General features: G+C 45.4%; 1 protein-coding gene across 2 annotated transcripts in view; it reads right to left on the bottom strand.

Annotated features, from left to right (window-relative positions):
* Nucleotides 1–19,439, bottom strand: part of Kcnmb4 (potassium calcium-activated channel subfamily M regulatory beta subunit 4) — a 55,760-nt gene that overhangs the window by 21,047 nt on the left and 15,274 nt on the right. For both annotated transcript variants that reach the window (XM_041677416.1, XM_041677407.1), the window contains exon 2: nucleotides 8,340–8,467. In XM_041677416.1, the coding sequence (XP_041533350.1) occupies nucleotides 8,340–8,467 (128 nt within the window). The remainder of the gene's footprint in view (nucleotides 1–8,339; nucleotides 8,468–19,439) is intronic.

Genomic DNA, 19,439 nt, shown 5'->3' with positions numbered 1-19,439 from the left:
CCAAGCTCCATGTAAGTGAGCAGTACTTTTCTGACCAATTGCCTTTAATTCTCTATTTTAATGGCTTTCAAACTGTGTTCTACAGAGCTCTCTACTCATTTGAACTCAGGCTGTTATGTTCATCTGTCTTTAAAATGCTAAGGGTAAAAATACACACTACAGAATTAGAATATATCCATTCAGTGGCATAAGTATAGCATGTTTCCTTTTTTTTCTGAGCAATAGACTCTTTCTCTTGTGTGTGTGTTATATTGCTTTATCCATTAATAAAACCCCATTTATTTAATCAATCAATGCCCAAGCCTCCAATGAGAGAAGAGCCAGGCTACTTGTTACTGTTCCTTATGTGCTACAAACGGATCAAATGGAAGGAGACAAACATATATTATTACTCAGGATGCACTGCTGTGAATATGCACTCTTTATCATAATCCAAATAAAAGCAAGACTCCTCAAGGTAGATGATGTCACTCTCATTACACAGGTTAGGAAACCAAGCCGGAGAAGGTGAGCCATTCACTCAAGTTATACAGTGAATCCAAGGTAGAGAAGTATAAATTCAGATACGCGGGGGCCACGTGGCTGCTGCCTTTAAGCAACTCTCAATCTGTAAGGGGTCAATGTGAAGACTCATCTAACTCCGGGAAATATAAGGAAAGCAACTGTGGAGATGTGCGAATATAGCACGGAAGTGATTAGCGACACGAGCCAAGGTGTAGACACAAGGGAAACCGAAGCACAGATAAAGTCACCCCCAGAGTCACAGGATGAGGAAATGGCTGGGTCCATCCTAGAGCCATGGTGCTATGCCAATATCTAGTAGAGAAAATAACCAAGGTGTGCCCATATGAATGGGGTGAAAGGGGCAAAGGCATTATGGGAAACAGAGTAATGAGTGGACCAGAGCAGGCAGCGGGACAATTGCAACACTTCCTACTTCTCTCCAAGGTCAACAACACACACTCTCTCACACGCTGTACTCCAGCCTCGCTGGCTTGACAGTTACCGAGCCCCACAAAGCGTCCTTTGCCTCAGAAGCCAAGCACTCCACGGTGCCCCACTGCAACGTCGCCTTCCTCTGTCTTACTTTTACCTACCTAGTTAGGAGTTCCTGAACCACCTCTGCTTCTCCCAGCGCGATTCATTCAGGTCTGCAAGGCCCCATCCTGCCATAATATCTCAAAGCAATGCCTGTAGGTCCTCTTCATTGCATTACCTGACTTTGCAATTATACAATATATAGAGACCATGTCTGTTTTGTTGTTTCATCTGTCTGTCTGTCTGTCTGTCTGCCTATATATCTATTTTTTGATTTCATGTTGACACATAGCTCAGTAACAGAATTTGGAGCTGAATTGGAAGTAGAAAAAAAATTAATCAAAGATGATGATGATGATATCAATATCATCATCATCTATATCAAATAGTCTTAAAATCGAGACACAACCCCACCAAGGGGAGGCAGCAGAAAGAAAGAACAAAGCTAAGAAAACCAGCTTGGGTTATTGCATCCACGTAGACATCTGAACCGAAGCAGCAGCGGAAGTGGAATTCAAGGGATGATACAAGGGCTGGGGCCGGATTCATTCATTCGATGAGGGTTTGTGAACACAGAACTATGATGGGAGCTGTGAATGCCCATCCGTTCAGATGCACAGAGGGAACAAATAAACCCTCTCCAAGGAAATTCCCACCTGTTCAGGTGCTAACCAGTTAAGACAATCATGAGGACCTCTCTGCACCTGTTTGAAGCAGCTTTTGGGCAGGAGAACCCCATTCTACTGCTAGAGCATGCTTGGGAAGGGGGCCTAAGTGGGTTTTACTGCAAAAAAAATAAGCTCAAGGAACAAAAAGGAAAATGTATAGTAATCCTGCCTGAACAAAAACTGTAGATACAAAATGGACACATTAGAAAGACTGTGGGGCACCAGGGGTGAGGGAGGCAAACCGCTCAGAAGCAGTAAGAGACCGTGAATAGATGTAATCCTTAGATAAAGTTGCCCAAAGGACACGAGGACTGACCTTCCATTGCTGGTGGCTGTCCAATCGTGCAGATTCTCCTCCTGAACATAGCTCACCTCAGTAAGACTCCACTAATCCCTTAGATTTTTAAAAAATCACACCTGTTTCTTGAAAATGGAAGTTTCTGGTAACGATGCCTCGTAATTTCCTGCGATGGTGTGAAATCTAAAGGTTGCTTTAAATATAAAGTTCACCTTCTCAAGAGCATCTGGGAGTGGATGCCATGCGTCTATTTTAACTTCATGTGTGGCAGTAGTAAGACACGGGGACCTGCCATCTCACGCCTCAACGGCGCTCCTGTTTCCTCTCGCGTATGTCAGACGGAAGAGCCAGCCTGAAACCCCTGCATTCCCAGAGTCACTGGAGAATTGCATCTTGTCACCAAGCTGTGGTGAACACCCTCCCTTGTCTCTGCACTTGACAGTTTGCAGACAGGTTTGGTGACAGGAAGGGTAGAGGTATGTATCCCTGCTGATGGAGGTGCGATGGGCAGTATTAAGACTAACACAAGATCTCCTCAGAAATACTTCTTTGGTCTTGGCCCTGGATTCCGGGCAGAGCTCCTATTGTACAGGTGATAGGGGCTACCTCTTGTTCACAAGAAGCCCCTTCCTGCCCCCCTGGAGTTCATGCTGACATTAATGAGGTGGCCCTGAGAGGTGGGGGCATTGCTTACAGAGGAACCAGCTTGTGATCAAAGAGCTAAAAAAAAATTCAGGAGCTCGAAAGTTTAGCACTGCCCCCTGACCTCTAGGAAGAGATGGGAGCCGCAAGCTGACTTAGCCACTAGTTATGCCTACAAAATGGGGGTTCTAGTGAGCACAACTATGTGCCCGAAGGGTGGTATGCAGGATAGGCTGTGTAATTGTCCTGTCTACATCCCATTTGGCAGTTTCTGAGCCAGGTCTCTTGTGATCACCTGGCATAGTGAGTGAGTGTTCCCTGAGTTCTGTGAGGCGTGTCTTCCAGCATGTAACTGAGCTCATGGAGGAGGGCCATGGGGACCCCGACTTTGTGCACATCAGTCAAATGTACAGTGGAGTCTTGGGACAGAGGGTTGGTGTCAGCATCGAGGGAGCGTGGGGAGCTGGAGAGCGCACTCTAACTTGTGGGACTTGATGTTAAGTCCAGGAATGCAGTCGTCAACTTGGACTGAACTGCAGGACAGTATGGTCCTGGAAGTGAACTAAAACACGGCTTAGGCGGCAAACCCTGCATGCTTGGTACCAGAAGTACACTCGAGAGCAGTGTTTTCTGTTGAGGATATGGTACAGGGCTTGTTCCTATCTGACAGCTGTCACTACGGTGGAGGGACAGTCCTTCTGAACTGGTGCTGGGGAGATTCAGGACTCAAGCCTTCATGAGAAACCCCTTTAAAACAGAACAGAGTGGGGGATGGGGGAAGCGTTATCAGAATCATCATCAGCTAGTTAGGGCAGCGAGCAGGAGTGGGCGGTTTGTCTCCGCTGTGTTCTGAAATCAGTGCCCAGTCCAGGGCAAGGGCTTCAGCAGAAACCCTGAACGGTCCTGCAGTAGAAAAGTGTGCTGACCCCTGGGGCCTGGTCCTGTCCTGGCTCCCACTCCGCAAGAGCAGAGCTCCCTGCTTATTAAATTATTCCTTTCTTCCTGGCTCCTTCTCCTCGGGCAGTGTTCCAGTTCCACCGTCTTTACTTTACACATTTAATTTCTTTCCTTTCTCTGGCCAGTTTAACTCTGTAGTTGGCTCATTTCTCTCCATGCGTCCTTGCTGCCCTTCTAGGTATTCAGTTCCTTCCCGGACTTTTTGTTCATCGTGGTAAGAATTTTAACATGGGATCCAACAGTTCAACAAACATTTACTGGCTTTAAATTTTTTTCATATGATATATTTAGATCATATTCTTTCTCCTCCCCCAACTTCTATAGTCTGTCCACTTCCCTACCCACCCAAGCTCATGTTCTCACTCTCTCTCCCCCCCCCCCAAAAAAAAGCAACTCCCAAATCAAAACAAGCAAAAACTTCCCCAAAAAACAACATAAACAGATGAAGTCTGAAGTCAGCTCTGTGTTGGCCAACTACTTCTGAGCATGGACCCTCCCCTGGAGTGTGGCTTATATAGCCAGTGTGACTCCATTGAAGAAAACTGATTTGTTTTTTCCCAGCAGGTATCTTCTTAGTTAGGGGTGGGACTAGGCATCCGATTCCCCTTCTCAGTGCTGGGATTTTGTCTGGCTTGGACTTGCACAGGTCTCACCACACCATCACAGTCTCTGTGCAATTACAGGTCTATTGGCCCTACTGGGGCTTGACAAACTCTAAAGCATAAACTACCCTGGAGTTGGACGAGAGGTACAATGTCGTACACAGCTCTGGTGGGGTCTCATCTTTCATGAGGGAAACATACACCTGTGGATTCATAACCCCCATTTTTACCTCCCCCAGCCACTAGTAACTACCGCCATTTCACGCTGTCCTCTGTGAATTTGACTGTTTCAGGAACCTAATATCAGAGTATCTGCTTTTCTGTGCCTGGCGCATTTCAAAGAGCTCAGTATCCCCAAAGTTCATCCATGTACCACATTACAGGATGTCCTCCTTTCAAAATGTTAGTATTTATCTGTTTATTGTGAGTGTACACACATGCATGTGTGTGGGTACGCTCATCATGGCATGTGAGTGGAGGTCAAATGGCAACTCTGTTCTCTACCATGGAATTTCCATATATTGAACTCAAGTCATCAGGCTGGGTAGCACTCACATTTACCCGCTAAGCCATCTTCGCTATCCCATCCTTTTTAAAGGCAGTCCACTGCATGTATATACCATGTTTTCTTTGGTGTTTGGTTTTGTATTTTTTGTTGTTGTTGTTGTTTTAAGATGACATGGCATGAACAGTCTTACTGTGTAGCACAGGCTGGTCTTAGTTTCTCGGGATCCACCCATCCTCCTGTTTTAGGTCCCCAAGGAGCTGACATTTCTGGCATGTTCCCGAGTACTTGCCACATACCGTGTTTTCTTTACCCATTCATCTGTCCACGGACATTCGGAGTGTTTCTATATCTTGGCTACTGTGAATGTAGCAGCAACAAACACAGAAGTACTGTGAACCCTTCGATACCCTTACTTCAAATATTAGTTCTGAAATTAATATTCAGAGGTGGAATTCCTTGGTGTATGGCACTTTTAATGTTTTGGAGGGATTGCCACACTGCCTTCCTCCATGGCAGCAACAGTGTGTACGCCTACTGATAGTGCTGAGCCTCCTGTTGCCTACACTGTCACCAACAGGTGTCTTTTGAAATCTTAGTCCTTAAATGAAAATAGCTACCCTGGAAGGGTAAAGTGATAGCTCAGCGTGGTTTAGAATTGTATTTCTCGGAAGATAAACAATATAAATAGAGGTTCACAGACCTACGGCCTTTATGCGTCTATTGGGGAGATGTTTCAAGTCCTTAGCCCATTTTTAAATCGTTCTCCTGTTGTTACTGCTCTCAAGTTGTGGAACTCTTCCCACACTTTGCAGATGACCCCTTACCAGATATGTGATTAGCAAATATTTTCTCTTAACCGTATCTACCTCATCAGCCTGAGATTTCTCCGACACAGAGAGCTTTACAGTTGGGTGCCCACCCTAATTGCTCTCACGGTGTCAGCCTGGCCTAATATAAAATGATTCCCATCTCTGTCCTCGGAGGCAGGGCCTGCCGCCGCCAAAGCCTTCTGAGAAGAGTTCTGGATGGCCTCCTTCTCTTCCGAGAGGCCTTTCAGGACAGCGTTTCCTGTCAAAGTGCTGTTCTTTTGACTTTGCCCTCAACCTCTGGCCGCTCTGCCTCCCTCTCCTTGCCAAGGACTGAAATGTAGTCCCTCGACGTTTCTCTTCTGGTTGTGTTCCCAGCACAAGTCTTTCTCTTGGCCTCAGCGACAGCTAGCGTGCCCAGGAGTTCCAGTTCTGTCTAACACTGCTCCCCATGTCTTGTTCCTAGACTTTTAGTTCAAGCTCCTAACTTTTTTGGAGCCCTCTAGGGATGTCTTAGGAGTGAGCGCCTCTAGCTCAGAAGCACCATCATGGCTGGACTATACTTATCTCTCATGCAGTCAAATTTGACACTTTCCACTCCCACATGATGTACATTGCCATGAAGGTCGGCTGGTCCCCACTCTAAAATGTCTTTTGCATACAGCATCCCTGTTTGCTACATCACCACTGCTGCCACTGCCGCCACCGCCACCGCCACCGCCACCACCGCCACCGCCACCACCATCACAACTACTTGCTACAAACAACCACCACCACAACCACTACCATAACCATCGCCACTACCACCACCTACTACTACAACAACTGCTACCACAACCAGATGTGGGATTCTCCTTTGTATGCTGTGAATATGACTGGTTAATTAATAAAGAAAACTGGCTTGGGCTGATAGGGCAAAAGTATAGAGCTAGACAGGGAAAACTAAAGTGAATGCTGGGAAAAAAGAAGGGCAGAGTAAAGGAGGAGCCACGTAGCCTGGCCAGAGACAGACACCAGAACTTTACCCCAGTGATGCATTTTTTTTAAATTTATTTATTTATTAAAGATTTCTGTCTCTTCCCCGCCACCGCCTCCCATTTCCCTCCCCCTCCCGCAATCAAGTCCCCCTCCCTCGTCAGCCCAAAGAGCAATCAGGGTTCCCTGCCCCTGGATGGAGGTGGGTGGTCCAGTGATGCCTTTTTAAAAGCTCCTTAGCATGTTAGTTGAAGCAAGGGTTCCAAATCTCTGGGACAAAGTTGTACATGGTTATCTATGGGACATGGAACACAAACATGGTGGCCGGCCCTTCTGTTTGTTCTGTAGCGTCTTCCTTCTGGAATATGCTCAGAAAACATGTTTCCTCACGTCACTTAGGTGATACTGCCCTACTCCAATGGTATGCTCTGATATGATTTGTTTAGGTCTAGAAAAAGGAACTGATCATGTGACGTTTGCTAATTCCCAGAAAGATACACTCTGCAGGCAGACACTAGTGTCTGCAGCATGCTGTGAAGACTACAGCCTATCCGTAAACATGACCACAAATCATCTGCAGCGCTTTCTGGGGGGCGGGGGATGGGGGAAAACTCTGTCAATACACCATGAACCGTGCTGGCTTGGCTACTTGTTTTGGCCAATAGAAAATGTTAGAAGTGGTATTTTCTACTTCTAGAGCTGAGACCTTCCCCCCATTGAATGCAGCTGCCATGATGCAATGCAAAGGAAGATACTGCAGCTTTCTGGACACTGGGGTACAGGATTACTGATGATCTTTATCAGTAACTAATATCCACCGTAAACCACACACCTATCGTAGCCTGCACCTAGCCGCACATGAGCCCTGCCAACCCACGGCTGCTGTGAGCACGAGACTGAAGGTGCACTGCTGTGCAGCAACAGGTGCCTGACATAGAGACAATGCCAAGACGTGTAAGACTACTCTGAGAACTATCTGTGACCTGATCAGACTCCTGCGCTCCAGAGCTGGCCTGCAGCAGCACGGAGAATGGCTAGTGGTGGTGCGAGGTAAAGGTGACGGGACATACCAGACGACCACAGCAATAGAAGTGAGAAAAAAAAATCCATCACCACACAGGGAATCCACAGGATGCTGAAGACAGGGTTAAGAGTAAAGGAGGAAACCAAGGACCACTTGGATGGTTCTGGACCAGGTGAACAAGTGAATGACAGCGCCATTCACCAAGAGAGAGATTACGAGATGAAGAGGAGGATTGCCATAACTGTGAGACATCCAACAATGGATGGTGGAAATTTACTTAGTGGACCACTCTAGGTGGGCAGCCAAGTGTTCTGATTGGAGGGGTCATCTTGATACAGCGCATATGGTACAGTGAGAGCTTCCCAGGCAGGTAGAGTTTGAGTAGTGTGAACACCTTTTGCTACTTCATCGGAACCGAAAGAAGGGTTAAGAACGGATGTAGTTGCAATGCTGCATAATGCTTAGGTTGCGTGCAATAGCCTGTGAGTCTTACAGCACACTGGCAGCGCATGGTGTTCCCTAGCAACGTCACTACCACTTAGTAGTGTATCCACACTGTGTATCCAGGGTACAGGTTCTCCTCCTTCCTCCCTACCCCCCCCCCCGCTGCCTCATTTTGTTCTGTATGTTCTTCATATGCCTCCCATCCAGCAGAGCAGCAAGTGGCTCTAACACTAGAAAGAATGGAGATTACAGGCTACACAACACTCGAGATTATCTCCAAGCTACACTTTCTCCAAGTGGGCACAAACTACGATTCACCCACGTCACAAGTCACACAAGCAACCAACATTAATACTCACATACAAATATTGACGTACCTTTGCTGTTGATTAAAATAGCAAGTAAATGGCTGGGAGCCGATCTCATCTTTCCAGTACTGTTGCCAGTTCATGACACTTTCCAAATTCTTCTGGTTTTCTCTCGTACAGGGCGGGATATAGGAGCACTAACAGGACAGAACACAGAAAGCCAACCTATTAGTATACAGAAGGGTCTATGGGATCCTTCTGGTTCTCAAATACTTCATTTTATTATAGTCTGTGGCTTGGGACTGATGAGAAGGTACAGGTTCAGAGGCCGCCATTGCCTGGGTCAGCATCGAATACCCGTCCCAGTGGCTGTGAAGGTGTCACTACCATGCATCGTGGTTTTCCCCGTCACTCTGGAGCCACCATTTTGATCTCAAGACAGGAAAAGGTTCTGAACACTATAGAAACCCCATGCTCATGCCCAAACGATCACAAAGCCATCTGAAAGTGGCTGAAGGCCCTTGGCTAGGACCATCCCAGGGACCCGCAATCATTTTTCTACAGAAATGGGAATGTTAGAGGTAACAAATCTAATTTTGACACAATCTTTAAATACAATCAAATTGACACTGCTTTTCAAATTTCTAATTTGGCACAAGGGCCCCAAAAAAAATTCAGTAGCAAAATTACCTTCAGTCACTAAAGAAATGAGGTACAAGGGTATAGAAAATTAGAAGTAAAATATACCTTCTCTGCCTTTGCAAAGATCTGTCAACACAAGGAGGCGAGGGGAGGGGTAATAATTAGTATTCCCAATCCCTATCTGTGAGTCTTTGCATTTTCTTCCTCTACTTTAACTAACCAATAGCTCGCAGCCACTCTCGAGGTGCCACTTTTCTCACTGAAGTTTTCATTTCCCACATTCTCCTGGACGATGGAACGAGCAGAGATTCCTCTCAAGTGTGCAGTCAATGTCCTTTGCTAACCGATGGCTTTCCTAGCCGTTCCCGTGAAGAGACTCAAGGAAGCGGTATAGATTCAGCAACACTGAGGAGCCGCTCTTAGCTGCGGATGTTAAAGCGAGCCCTGAGCATCCTAAACCACTTCTCCCACTTCAGTCGCTTTTGATGGTGAAGATGGTGGCTTCTACCCAGTGTTAATAACAGGCAAAGATCCAATGGGCCTCAACCGGCGTGCTTCTTATACGTCTCTAATGATCTCCATTGTACAAATGAGAAAATTAAGATTCCTCTGAGCCCTGCGACTAGACTCAGCGATACCATTACTCTCTTCTGAGGTGTTAACCAAGGTGTCTGATAATAAAGAACCAAAGACAAGAACTCGAGCTTTGCAGTCTAATTTGGTTCACACTGACCTATTCATTCATTCTCTTATTCGTTTATTGTTATGGGTTATGTTTATATTGTGCTTGTGTGTGCAGCTGCATGCATGTACATGTGTGTGAAAGTGTCCTTCATTGGGTACCATCCACTTTGTATTTGAGTGAGTTTCTCTCTGGTATGCAATTTGGCCAAACAGCCTAGGGCAGCTGGCCAGAAAGCCCAGATCCAGCTCTCTCCACCTCCGATCTCACTACAACTGGGATTATAACAGTGTACCACCAGGTCCAGATTTTAACATAGGCTCTGGAGACCCAAACTTCTGTCCTCATACTTTACTGACTGAACCATCTTCCCCGACTCCCCGTCCCTTTGTCTTTGCCAGACAGGATCTTGCTATGTAGCTCTGACCGGCAGGGGACTCACTCGAGGGCTAGGATGACAGGTATGTGCCACCAAACCTGGCTCAACTGTTTCATCTGCAGCATGTTAAATTCACAAGAAAAAGAATTTCTCCCCATCGCTCTCTGTTAAAATGCAAAACCGTGTTGATGATGTGTGCAGCTCTTCACTCTCCTCCTGCCTGCCCATCCTTGCGGAGTCCTGGGAGACGGCCAAGTCGAAGCGCTTGGTCCTCAGATCTGCCACAGCTATCACAGTATCTATGCGGCACAGACTGTTACCTCCTGCTAGTGCTCTCTGTCCTTAGTCGCCTCTTTTTGAGAGTCAGCTCTAGTGTTACCCATCTGTAGGAATCTTCTTGTTCTTGTTCCAAACCAAATGTGTTGACCCAGGAATCAAACCAACGGACTCACAGCTAAAATCACACAGCAGCACACTTGTCTGCCCGTGTCAGGGCTCTATCTCTGGCTGCTGAGTTGAGAGCAAGAGCTCTCTCTCTCTCTCTCTCTCTTCTCTGTCTCCTCTCCTCTCCTCTCCTCTTCTCCCCTCCCCTCCCCTCCCCTCCCCTCCCCTCCCCCACCTCTCTCTCCTGTATGTTCACCCTGGTCCTGGTGATGATTTTAAAACAAGTCTAGAACATACAAAGACACGTTTCACTCAAGATAATGAAGTTTATCTTGAGTAAACTTCCTCAGAACACTGCTTTCCCATGTTAGACATTTTAAACTATAAATGTACATGTATTTTAAATTGTAGTAAATTTCATTATTCCCCATCCTACATAACAAACTCGTGTTACATAAATAGGTTTTTAACCACCGAATAGCTGAGTACGAACCCCATGGACACACAGCTTCCCTCTCTTTCCAAGGGAACAGCACAGTTTTGTGGCAGAGTCTGGATTATGAGTTTTTCTAAAGCTTCAGTTAAGCTTCAAAGCCACAGGAACAGTATGTGGCTTCCGTCTTATGATTTGTTTGGTGTTTGGTCTTGGGTAAATTACCTTTCTCTGGGCTCCTGTTTTTTGGTTGTTGTTTTTTTCTTTTCTCTAGTCTGTACAACCTCCAAAATAATTTTTAGCTCTGCTTCTGCCTCTCCTCTTGGAGGCACATCAAGAAACAACCCAGCCAGAAGCAGACTACAAATACTGTCAAAACATTTTCCCCCAGAAGTGATCCTGCCGCTGGGGAGATGGCAGGGAGACTTGGCTGAGCCACCGTTGCTGCGGACAAAGAGGACCAAAGAGGACCAGAGCGATGGGTGGGTCCAGCTCTGGACTGGTACTTTCTTTACATTAGCAAGACCATGAGCTGCCCACCCCATTACTCCACACAGTGTGTTGTGTATTTCCTCTCCTTCCATTAACACATCTTTCTACCCATGGTCAAAGTGAGACGAGGTGCCAGTTTATTGTGTTCTTTCAAGGAAGGAGAAAGTTCCAGTCCCGGAGGCAGATCTGTGAGGTGCAAACATCTCAGAAGTCATCAGGACCCTTCCAGGATTGGGCGTCATTGGCACAGGGCCACACCAAACATGTCAGGGGATAACCAAATGCAGTCAGAACACACTGAAGCTATTCATAACATAACTCAGCTCGAATTCTTTACTGTTTTTGGAGCAAAACAGGTTTAAAAGACATATCTCTCTACCAGATGGGAACTCTGGGATTTGATCAGGGGAATCACACCCGTGTTTCTGGAAACATCAGAGGAAAACGTTCATCAAGGTCCCTAATAGGCAAGCTGTGGTTTCACATGATGCGAGAGAAAAAGAGCCTGGCTGTAGGGAGCTTTCGGCGGGATTTAAAAGCAAACTATATTTCTGTATCAGGAAAAATAACCATGAAATTCTTTCCCCATGGACTCCATTCTTTCCACTGGTTAAATAATGAGTCTTTAGCATTGTAGCAATTTGGTAAAGTCAATATCGTTATGAAAGCAAGGAAAACGTTTAAAAGACTAAACTTGGGTTCTTAATAATCATTATTTTTCATTTTCTCAAATCTTGACTGCCCAGGTTATTTACCTCTAATGTCTTGTGAATTATCTTGGATCCTTCTAGAACCCTTTTCAGTTCTATATACAAGATCATTATGGATGGATAGAATTTTAAAGTCCATTAAAAAACAAAGACTTAAAGCAGTGTTTTGAAAGAGGATTCTAGAAAAGCTGTTATACAAAATCCCTTCTCTCTCAATCATGCCAACTGGGTGGTTTTTCTAAAACTTCAGAGCTCTGACCTGACTATTTCTTTGGGGAGGAATCATAAATGCACAAACCCACTGCTTAGCATTTGCATCCTTGCGGACAACACCACTGGCAATGTCAGCATTAGAATCTCATCTCCAGAATACCGAAGGGAAACTGAAGGGTAGTGAGATGGCTCAGCCGATAAAAGGGGCTTGCTGTGAAGCCTGATGACCTGAGTTCGATCCCCCAAAGCCCACATAAAGGTGGGACGAAAGAACCAACTCCATATGTTGTCCTCTGACCACAAGCAGGCCATAGAATTCACACGCCTGTGCCTACTCCCACCCCACCCAACATAAACAGTGTTTTACAAATGAAAAAGAACAGGAATGTTAGATTGAAAGCTCTAAGATAGGTTGTTCAAGGCCACAGTGGTAAATGGGGCATTTTGTGTAATAAGTACAGTTATTTTTGTTGTTTTTGTTCCGTTTTGGGGTTGTTTATTTTGATTTTGAGACCAGGTCTCACTCTGAATTGGAACACCCTAAGTGGCAATGAGTAGCCTCAAACTTACTATGGGTTGAAGATATCCTTGACCTTTTTGTCCTCTTGCCCCTTCCTCGTTATCACACCTGGCATACAGAGTATGAATCCCCCCACACGTTCTCCTTTTTCTACCTGTCTAGCTTTCCAGATCTCCCTCTTTGGAGCTTCTGAGTTTGGGCTAAGGAGATGCCCCATTCATGTACCGTGTCTTAGAAAACCAATGTTGCCTCTCTGGAATTATTGTACTCCTCCCCAGGACTAGTGATGAGACAGTTTGCTGCAAAGGTTTGTTACCCTGGTCAGAGAAAGGCAATTCTAAGTCTTCCTCCCACCTCATTTGGCTCAGGATCAGTTTCTAGTGGCAGTTATAATTGTCTGTAGGTGAACCGTTAGATACAATGTCTTTGGTGGCAGAAGACAATAGGATTCCCTTAGAGAAACTTCTTCCCTGTGATCCCGAACTATTTGGTTTCTGATTTTGCAAAGGCAGCATTTCCCACCCAAGGAACCTGCCCACATTCGGATCCTCATTCCTGGCACCTGAAATGGGACGAGATCCCTTTCTTTAGAAAGTAGAAAAGAAGGGAAGAGAGGGAGGCACACATTCCCAAAGGCAGTGATGATGGCACATCTATAATGTGTAGAAAAACAAAAAACAAAAACAGTGACACCAGGGAAAGAGGCCAAGATGAACTGAACACAACTCATCCCAGGGCTCCCCAGTATATGGTGACAGGGTGGAGGTGCGGGCCTTGGGTTTCCTCCAGTAGCTGAGTCAGCAGGGAAGGGGAATCCCCTTTTGTCACCCTGTCACTTGGATGGCAACGGGTGGCCTGCCAATATGTTAAAAGAGAACCTGGTCGCTTAAAATTCAGCTACTTTGGGGCTTTAAGACTAGTAACCAATCACAAGAAGGGAGCCTGAATTGGCTTTGCTATAGCTCCACAGGGAAAGACAGCACTAAGAGGCAACTGTGGAGAAGGGGGACCCATGGGGAGAGGGGACAGATCAAGCTGGCTTGGCTCCTACAGTAAAGTGCTCAGGAACCAGCAGCTCCGCTCTAGACCCTGGAGTGTGACAGCTCAGGGGCAGATCACCTTCTGGAGCCGCCTATCTACTGTCTGCGAAAGAGCCTGGAAACAATGATGCTCCGTCATCATCTACTCAACACCGCTGCTTCCATCCTCCCACCGGTGATAAACACTGAGAGAATCTTCAAAGTACAGGGCTGGGTTAGGGGCCTTTACAGCTCTCGGAGCTGTGCATGCTTCTCGTATGGCTGACACAATTGGGAGGCTTTCACCAACTAGGACATTATCCACTCCAGGGGGACAGTCTGGGGAGTCCCCGAGAACCTGCCTCAAAGCTAAGCATGGCGAGGAGAGGCCCCTGGCATGCACAGAAGGAAAACGATTATAGCAAACTCAGACATGGCAGACAGAGGACAACGTAGGCTCAACACCAGCAAACCATAGGAACCACATGAGTCCACAAGAACATCTGACGGCACCTGAGAGTGTAGCTAGCAGTCTCCAGAGCGTGAGGATCTAGAAAAGCTGCTCCAATACTTTAACTTGGTTTTTTCATTGCCTTCTTACTTTGCTACACCCCCATTTTTTTTTACTATAGTTCCATGAGCATTTTTACTTCATCAAATTAAAGTGTTTTTATATTCCCCTTCAAACACTTAAACTTTTGCATACCTTTCATTATAATGAAATGCCTTATAAGGTATTCTCTTTTTTGTTCCACACCCATTCCTTCATACTTTAAGTAATTTTTGTTACTTTGTAAAAAAAAAAATACACCGTGTTTTAATATATTTAGAATTTAAAAAAATTATTATCTGAAGATTTCATACTTGAATACAATGTATCTTGGATTATAGTCCCCTATCCAATTTTTCTGCCTCCCCCAACACTTCCCCTTCCCAGCTTCAGGTCCTCTTCTTTTTCTCCAATTTAATTTGTATTTTAATTGTGTGTATGAGTGTGTGTCTGTATGTGGCCATATGCACGTGAATGCAGATGCACATGGAAGCCAGAAGGGGGTACTAGACCTGCCAGAGCTGGAGCTACAGGTGGTTGTAACCTGCCCAATATGTGTTTGGGAGCCAAACTCTAGCCCTCTGCAGGAACAATAACCTCCTCCTCTTCCTTCCTCTGCCCCTCCTCCTCTTAAAATAACAACAGAGTCCAATTAGTGCTGTCTTACTACACGTGGATATGGGGCCATCCACAAGACCATGGACAACCCACCAGTAGCCACACTCCCAAAGGAAAGCAATATTGTCCCCCCCCCCCCAGAAGCCATCAATTACCAATAGCTCTTCAGTTAGGGGTGGAGCACCATGAGCCTATCACCCAGCCATGCTAGAATGATGACCGGCTTGATCTTGTGCCTGTCTTATGCAGATAACCATAGTCACTGTGCGTTCCTGAGTGCAATGTCCTCGTCAAGTACAGAAGACAGCATTTCAGGGCACCCCTCCCCATCTTCTAACTTTTATATTATTTCTGTCTCCTCATCCACAATGTTCTCTGAGCCGCTGAGGAGCTGAGCCATCTGGTCAACTGACATAAATGTCGCCTTTAAGACCAAGAGCTTGACAGTCACTTATTCTCAACACTTTTGCCAGTTGTGTGCCTCTGCCTTGATTTCTGCCCATGGCAAGGAGAACCTTCTCTGACCAAGACTGGAAATAGCACTAAATTTCCGGTTGTAAATATAAACATTTAGGGGGCAGTTTAACAACATGTACATTGAGCAAGACATCAGCAGCCAATTCCCTCCTAGGGCATACGACCTTCCCGGATATTGGCTTTTGACCTGGTTTACAGTATCATTTCCCACTTGTGGCTCGGGCTTCAAATCTACACTTGAAAAAAGTAATTGGTTGCCCACAAAACAGTCATCCACTACTGCACCAACAGGCACAACGTGTCTGGCAGCTCTGTACTGTGCAGTGCCCACTGCTGGCGAAGTCCACTGCTGACTTCTCTCACCCAGTGGCCTGCACTGTGCCTTCCATCACTAGGAAAGTAGCCAGCAGGGAAGATGCTTCCAGCTCAGGTCCAACTTGACTGCTCGATGCCCTGCAACACGAAGTGTGTCTCCATCACTCCCGCTCAGCACAGTGCTTGAAGCAAAGCAATGAGATAATGAATAAAAAACAGGCAGACAAGAACGGAAGAAGTCAAAGTGTCCCCATCTGCAGATGATGTGATCCTATAGGTCAGAGAACCTAAAGCCTCCACCAGAAAACTTCCGCCCGCTGAGTACCTTCAGCAAAACAGCAGAGTGCTGGCTGTGCACCTGGAGAAGAGTGAGCCTAGATCCTTATCTCTCACCCTGCACCAAAGGAAAGAAGGTGGGAGGGAGGAAGGGAGGGAAGGAGGGAGGGAGGGAGGGAGTAGGGAGGGAGGGAGGGAAAAAGGGAAGGAGGGAGGGAGAGAGTAGGGAGGGAGGAAAGGGGAGGGAAAGAAGGAGGGAGGAAGGGAGGGAGGGAGGAGAAAGGGGGAGGAAAGGAGAAAGGAAGGAAGGAGGGACGGAGGGAGGGAGGAAGAGGGAGGGAGGAAGGGAGGAATCAAAAACACAAATGCATGATCTGAACCCCTGAAAATGCTAGAAGAAAACACAGATAAAATATTTCAAATCTAGGCAGAGGGCAGGACTTTATATAGAGTCCCCCCCCCCACACACACACACAAAGAGCATGGGAAATAATCCAAACAAGTGTCAGAGGGGATGACATGACACTAAATGGATCTTCACAGCAAAGGAAGCAATTACCAAAGCGATGTGACCGCCTACAGAATGAGGAGGGGGATATTTTCCAACTATGCACCCACCAAGGCATTACTATCGAAAATACAAAGAGCTGCAAATCTTGAACACCAAAGACCAAATTCCCAAGTCAAAAACTGGGCTAGCGAACTTAAAGGGCAGATCTCAAAGAAGGACAATAAGCGGCCAATAAATACTTGAAAAAATGTTCAGCATCCTTGAGCCATCAGAGAGATACAAGCTAAGACCGTGTTGAGATTCCATCTCGCTCCCCTTAGAAGAGCTAATGTCAAGAACAAAAAGCTGGCAGGACGTGGGGGAAATTAAAGAGAGTTCCAACAGCCCTGACCCAGTGCTGGCTGGAACGTGAGGTGCTGCAGCCACTGTGTATGTCAGTGTGGAAGCGGCTCAAAATAGTAGAAGTAGGGTTGGTGTGACGGACGGCTCAGTGGGTGAAGACACTTAATGGGCAAGTCTAGTGACCTGACTCTGACCCCCCAGAACCCACATGCAGGTGTAAAGTTCACAAACTTGTCCTCTGACCTCCTCACAGTCGCTGAGGCATGCATAGCCATATTTAGTAATAACAAATACATGAAAAACGTTATGACCACTCCAAATAGAACCACTATACGATGCAGCTATACAACTCCTGAGCATATACGCAAGTTGGCATACCTCAGAGATCTGATACTTGTTTATTAATGTTGCACTGTTCATGGTATACATGCCAGCAAGCAAGCTCAGATGTCCACCAGAAGATGGATGATTGCAGCACATATAAATAGTAGAACTGTATTCATTGGGATGCAGGAAAATGGCTAGAATCGGAGATCATTATGTTATGTGAAATACAACAGACTGAGAAAGATGAATACCAAACGTTTTTTTCTTATATGTGGATTCTACAGGGGTGTGTGTGTGTGTGTGTGTGTGTGTGTGTTGAGTGAGAGGGCAAGTAGAGGTCTTAAGGAGAGGAGAAAAGAGGGAGCAAGAGAGAGCATACAATGTGAAATACAAACATGGGACTGCTTGGGTGGGGACCAGGAAGAGGGCTGTGAGGGAGACGGGAGCGGCCGGGCAGAGGCGACATGCACGTATGAAAACGCCCTAAATGGAACCCCTCGCTCTGCATGCTAATTTGACAGGCAGACTTCCTACAAGATGCAAAACAAAAGCCTGGGGAGAAATGAAGCACACAGTGACTGCATTTGTCTAATGCCCATCTTTAGTTTTGCTTTTTGCTTTTCTGCAGCTGACGCTGGCCTCAAACTCTCGATGTAGCTGAGCATGACCTTGAACTTCGGATCCTCGGCTTCTACCTTTCTAGTGCTGGCATTATAAGCATACACCGCATACCAGACTCTAACGCCCGTGACTTGGGAAAAAGGGGTTTGACTTTTACATTCATGAGCGAGGCTGATGGACTGAATGAGCTATTATAAGAAATACAACATAAAGGCTTCCAGTGAATTTATTACGAAAAGACATAATCATCACCTTTGACACAGAATGTTTGATTTTGTACTTATTTCTTATTTTCCATTGTTCTATTTTAGGGCTTACCAAGGCTTATAATAGCATCCTTTTCAGCATTCCACAAAGAATCAGTACTTTAATAGAACCTTTTTCGAGTAGGTTCTTTGTTATAGTCTTGAAGAGTGCATTTCAATCATACAGGTAAGGTAGGCAGAATTCTGTTTCATTCTTCACTGAGTCATTTTAAAAAATGATTGCATAAAACATGAAGTCTATTTAACCAAATATAGGGGTCACATTCTATGTGAAGCATTATATATAATTTAAATATATATATTTATATATATTTATATATATTTTTATATATTATATATTATATTTATATATTTTTTATATATTATATTTATTTATATATATATACTTATATATACATACACACATACCTATATATCGTTCAAAAAAGAAGTGGAGAAAAAAAATTTTACTCTGCTTTCCTTTATGATTTCACTTGATTATCTCTGAAAGACAATACTAGGATTAAGTATTTTCCAAATAAATTTGGCTAGAAAACAAGTTATTAATACATTATCTTATTTTTTTTTGAAGTTGTGGGTTGCCTTAATTAATTTTATCTTGCTGTGAAGAGATGCCATGACTAAAGCAGCTTCGAAGACAGAACATTTAACGGGGACTGGCTTAGTTTCAGAGGCTTCCCCCATGCACATCACGGGGAAGCAAGGCAGCCATCAGGCAAGCACAGTGCTGGAGCAGCAGCTGAGAGCTTACACCTAGCAGGAGGCGGAGAAATCTCAAAGTCCCCGCCCCAGTGGCACACCTCCTCCAATAAGGCCACATCCCAAATCCTTCCTACACAGTTCCAGCCCCTGGGGACCAAGCATTCAAACAGGTGACCTATAAGGGTCATTCATCTAAACCACCAGACATGCCTACTCAGATTTGCAGCTTTTAAAAATTAGTTTTAAAAATACAGTTGTGTATTGTGTATGTGTGTGTGTTTGTATAAAGGTGTGCAATTGCCAAGACACACACACGAACACTAGAGGACAACCTGCTAGTGTAGGTTCTCTCTCCACCTCAGTGGGTCCTGAGGATCACACTCATGTCATCAGATCTGAAAGTCCTTTACCCACTGAGCCATCTTACTGGCCCTCTGATCATTCTGATGACATAATCAGAAAACATCTGTGGGCAAAGTCAAGTCAATTGCAAACTCCACAACTGGAATTACCTATCAAAAAGACCCACCTCTCTCCTGTTGTACTTGCCTCACAAAGGCTAGGACTTTGCAGCTTTAACAGTCCTTCTATGTTGGAATGACAGAAAGGTTTTGTTGTTATTATTTGTTTTTTGTTTCTTGAGACAGGATTTGTCTGGGTAACACACTGTCCTGGAACTTGCTTTGTACA

Source organism: Microtus oregoni, unplaced genomic scaffold, assembly GCF_018167655.1.
Source record: "Microtus oregoni isolate MIOR12 unplaced genomic scaffold, Mior012 000001F_ref0000356, whole genome shotgun sequence".
NCBI lineage: Eukaryota > Metazoa > Chordata > Mammalia > Rodentia > Cricetidae > Microtus > Microtus oregoni.
The sequence above is the reverse complement of the archived record's forward strand: the minus strand, read 5'-3'. Positions and strand labels throughout refer to the sequence as shown.